Below are 4,889 nucleotides of genomic sequence, written 5' to 3' on the forward strand. Positions count from 1 at the left end.
CAACACTGGGCTGTTTATTGAGAGACTTCTCCCCGGATGTCAAAGAGAGCTACAATTAAGTCGGAACAGCAGGACAGCAAGAGAGCATGAAAGAACTTCGACCAAGGCGGGTGAGCTGTCCCACCAGGTCCATCGGTGTGGTTTGAACACCCTTCCGAGGTCCCCTGCAGTCTGCGACTTCCCGCACCGAGACGGAGGAGAGAAATGGATAAATCGGACATCCGGGAAGCAGGATCCATTGACGATGCACTCCCCTCACCAAATCCGGAGCAACACACATTCCAGTCCTCAATGATCCAACAGGGGAAAGGTAACCGCCGGCGGAGACAGACTGCAGGTGCCAGCCTTCACCACGAACAAGGACCTGTTGTCGCTCTTCTCACCTCCAAGGATGTCTGCTGTCTGCCGTCCCGTTCCGGAACAAGGACGAGCCCCAGCTATCCCAGGTGTGTCCGATCGAGAGGCGATCACGGCAGCTCAGACGAGTGGCCATTTATTGAGCTTCGGACTTAAAAAAACCCTTTTCTATGGACTAAACAAACACCTTATATTCAACCAAATCAAAACTGTCTGTGTGTGGGCAGTCAATATGCTGCCCAGATGGAATAGTACAATGGACTAATCCTACGGTAGCCCTGATGCCACAGTTTGATTGCATTCCAGATGTCAGCAGGAACAACATTAAAACTTCCTCTAATTCCTTGTGCATTAGTATTGATCAGGCGTGCCAGGAGACCCAAGGACAGTTCACACTGATGTTCACGTGTCCCGGAAAGCACAGTCTGCACCGGTACGGCCCGGGAACCTTATCTAGTTGTCCTGGGAAGCCCCACTGTTGAAGATCTTGGCCAGCAGGGAAACGTTGGACTGGGATTTCTCCTGGATGGCCCGGGCTTTCTCCAGCGCCTTCGCCAGCTCCTTCTTGGACCGGCCCCGGGGCTGGTTCTGTTTCAGCAGGCGCCTCTGCCGGATCTCGTCCTCGGTGGGCCGCTGGGTGAAGTCCCAGGTCTTTTCCAGGAAGCTCGAACCCTCCTTCTTCTTCCTCTTCTTCAGCTTCTCCAGGCTGTGGCTCCGCTCCACGTTGGCCAGGTAGAAGTTGGTCTCCTTCTTGGCCTGGGAGATCTCCACCCGCAGGCGCTGCTGTCTCACAGTCTGCTCGTACGCCAGGCGCTCACTCAGGTGACACCACTGGAACCTGTGAAGGTACTGAGGCAGACGAGGGGGGGTTAGTGTGTGAGAGACAGGTGAGGAGTCTGTGACATCAGGGCCACCAGAACGGCAGCCGATGCAGCAGGTGGGCGGAGAGAGAGATAGAGAGAGAGAGAGAGAGAGAGAGAGAGGAGGGGGAGGGGGCCGGTGGGCGGAGAGAGAGAGAGAGAGAGAGGGAGGGAGAGGCAGGGGGCCGGTGGGCGGAGAGAGGGAGAGAGAGGGAGAGAGGGAGGGGGAGGGGGCCGGTGGGCAGAGAGAGAGAGAGAGAGAGAGGGAGGGGGAAGGGGCTGGTGGGTGGAGAGAGGGAGAGAGAGGCAGGGGGCCGGTGGGCGGAGAGAGAGAGAGAGAGAGGCAGGGGGCCGGTGGGCGGAGAGAGGCCAGTGGGTGGAGAGAGAGAGAGAGAGAGAGGGAGAGAGAGGAAGGGGGCCGGTGGGCGGAAAGAGGGAGAGAGAGGCAGGGGGCCGGTGGGCGGAGAGAGAGAGAGAGAGAGAGAGAGAGAGAGGCAGGGGGCCCGTGGGCGGAGAGAGGGAGAGAGAGAGGCAGGGGGCCGGTGGGCGGAGAGAGGGAGAGAGAGAGGCAGGGGGCCGGTGGGCGGAGAGAGAGAGAGGCAGGGGTCGGTGGGCGGAGAGAGAGAGAGGGAGGGGGCCGGTGGGCGGAGAGAGAGAGAGAGAGGCAGGTTGTCGGTGGGCGGAGAGAGAGAGAGAGAGGCAGGGGTTGGTGGGCGGAGAGAGAGGGAGAGAGAGGGAGGGGGCCGGTGGGCGGAGAGAGAGAGAGAGAGGCAGGGGTCGGTGGGCGGAGAGAGAGAGAGAGAGGCAGGGGTTGGTGGGCGGAGAGAGAGGGAGAGAGAGGGAGGGGGCCGGTGGGCGGAGAGAGAGAGAGAGAGGGAGGGGGCCGGTGGGCGGAGAGAGAGAGAGAGAGGGAGGGGGTCGGTGGGCGGAGAGAGAGAGAGAGAGGCAGGGGGCCGGTGGGCGGAGAGAGAGAGAGGCAGGGGTCGGTGGGCGGAGAGAGAGGGAGAGAGAGGGAGGGGGCCGGTGGGCAGAGAGAGAGAGAGAGAGGCAGGGGTCGGTGGGCGGAGAGAGAGAGAGGCAGGGGTCGGTGGGCGGAGAGAGAGAGAGGCAGGGGGCCGGTGGGCGGAGAGAGAGAGAGGCAGGGGTCGGTGGGCGGAGAGAGAGGGAGAGAGAGGGAGGGGTGTCAGGAGCTCCCAGCCTACCTTCATGCACCACAGATCGTCGTGAAAGCGGCTCCTCTTGCGCGCGGCCATGGGAGTGCTGTTCAGGCTGGCCGCCACCCTCTTGGCCACCCGCTTGTCCTTGAACTCCACCCAGCCCTCGACGAAGGACTTGGCGTTGGAGCCGGCCTTCTTCCTCTTCCTCCTCACCGAGTGGTCTGGACGCGGCCCGGGGAGAGACAGACCAGGAGACAGCAGGAAAAACTCTTACTGACCGTATTATCAACTCCTCTGGCTAAGCAGCCAGCACCCTCTGTAAGAGGGAAATAGCTGATGTTACAATGCCCGGGACACATACATCAGCTTCGAGCGTGACTAAGCCACATCTGGCAACAGGCCTGGATGGAGGATGTCTTTTCTTGGTCACTTTGCAAACAGACATGCACACACTAACACCAGGGCCAACTTTCCCAGAAGCCAATCAACGTACTGGCATGCCACTGGGCTCTGGGATCGCGTCCGCGTGAGTTTCCTCCCACAGTCCAAAGACATGCCATACTGGGAGGTGAACTGGCTTCTGGGAACACTGGCCCAGGCGTGCGCGTCCATGTCCGAGTGTGACCTGCGAGGGATTGGCGTCCCATTCAGGGATCCTCCTGCCTTGCACCCACTGCTTGACGGGATAGACTCCGGCTCCCCTGCACTGGAAGAAGCTGTTAGGAGATGGATGGATGGACGGAGGTTGGTATCATTCACAACCTCCAGGACAACACTGAAACGTCCCCAAGGAAAAGTGCCAACCAATTGCCGCTGCCCTGGTGCCCTGCTAGGGCTACAGCTTCATGCGTGAGCTCGGGGGCCACAGCGGGGTGGCGGTCCTCACCCTCGGGCTGCAGGAAGATCCTCCCGATCTCTCCGTACACGGACAGCATGTTGCGCACGTGCCTGGGTCTGAGCCGGGGCGGGATGTGGCCCAGGTACAGGACCCCCGGGACCACCTTCTTCCCCGAGGGCTTCGTGCCCGCTGCCGAGCGCTCGCCCTCCGTCACCCCTGGTCCTGCGAGACCTTGCCCAGCTTCGCTCCAGGCTGCCCCCGTGTCGTCGCTCATCAGCCCCTCCTCCTCTCCTCCAGACTCCTCCCCCTTCGTCGCAGGCACCTCCCCCTCACCGTCAAACTCCTCCCCCTTGTCTGACATTCTGCAGGGAGAGAACAGCACATCGGAGCACAAGACGTTCAGTTCGTCTATCATACGCAATGAAATCTTTATTTGCACGTATACTCCGATACAAAGACACTAAGGAATCACCCAACAAGCACAGAACAGCAACAACAAGTTAACATAACACTTTAAAAAGCAGGTCAGAAAAGCAGTTGTGAGAAGATAAAAAAAAACACGTGTGAGTAGTAATGTAGATGAGTTTGGTCAGTGGTTGGAGTAGAGTTCGCTAATTTGACAGCTGGTGGAAAAAATAAACTCTCTCTGAATCTGGAAGTTCGTGCCTTTGTGCTCCTATAACCCTGACCAGAGGGCAGGGGGGAGAAAAGAGAGAAACCAGGATGACTGTTGTCCTTAGCAATACAAGTCACTCAAATTATTTTTTGCATTTTTTGACAGTTTTCCAATGCTAGAAAGTTAAAGGGTGTTAAATACACGCTCTGAACACTTCAGTCAAGTGTTCTGTCCTACGGACCCCAGAGGTGGTTCTCTGCTGCAGTTTCTAATGGCGCAACAGAAAAAGACAGTACAAGCAGAAAACCAAAGTACAAACGCCAGTAATAGTAAGAGTGCCTGTTGTGACCACGAAAAAGTACATTTATATCTGTCCAGAAAATTATATCAATCAATAATAATACCAAAAATAAAAGACAAAACGCTGCTTATTCACAATTCAACTGCCTAAACAAAATAACACAAAGCGTCCCACTCTAAGATTTTATTACCAAAACCTTTACTATAAAAGACTTCTAGAAAACTCCAAACCGTTTTACCTGTCCGGAACAGAAGTCCAAGCGAAATCCTGATTTCTCTAATTTTTCGCGTCAGCGTCGCCACAATCTTTCTCGTCTCCGCTTATATTTCGGTCGGGGTTCTGCTTCTCTAGGTATATACAAATAACCACGAAAACCAAACGTGAACTTATTCGAGCTCACAAAAAACACATGCACACTAACAGGACGTAGCCATATTGCCACAAGTACGCATGCTCAGTACGGCATTCGCCGTGTCTACTGCGTCTGCGCGTCGTCGTCTTTCAGCCCCGCTGCCGGAACGTGTCCGGTGGAATGTCGTCCGCAAGGCTGCTGTTAATAGATTTTGACCCAATAAGAAATAAAGAAAACCCATTAAAATAATTTTAATCGCAGTTTATTTGACAGATAGGGGAGCAAATGGAATATACAATGTCTGTGATAGATCAAGCCGGTATTGTGAGTCCGCTGTACTGGGATCATTTGCTCTGTTAGAGTCCGACAGCATCACATTACTGGACAGAGACTCAGTTGTGTGGCATT

The 4,889-nt window shown here is 56.0% G+C and overlaps 1 protein-coding gene across 1 annotated transcript; it reads right to left on the minus strand.

Annotated features, from left to right (window-relative positions):
- On the minus strand, positions 1-4,565 carry abt1 (activator of basal transcription 1). Its single transcript, XM_088939670.1, has 4 exons — positions 4,368-4,565; positions 3,261-3,574; positions 2,420-2,595; positions 1-1,206 (listed from the first exon to the last, which is right to left on the minus strand). Exons 2-4 carry the CDS (start codon positions 3,571-3,573, stop codon positions 811-813), a joined length of 885 nt encoding a protein of 294 aa, XP_088795796.1. The 5' UTR covers position 3,574; positions 4,368-4,565; the 3' UTR covers positions 1-810.
- Between the last annotated feature and the right edge of the window lie 324 nt (positions 4,566-4,889).

This window comes from Atractosteus spatula, chromosome 2, assembly GCF_055471065.1.
Source record: "Atractosteus spatula isolate fAtrSpa1 chromosome 2, fAtrSpa1.hap1, whole genome shotgun sequence".
In the NCBI taxonomy this organism is placed as follows: Eukaryota; Metazoa; Chordata; class Actinopteri; order Semionotiformes; family Lepisosteidae; genus Atractosteus; species Atractosteus spatula.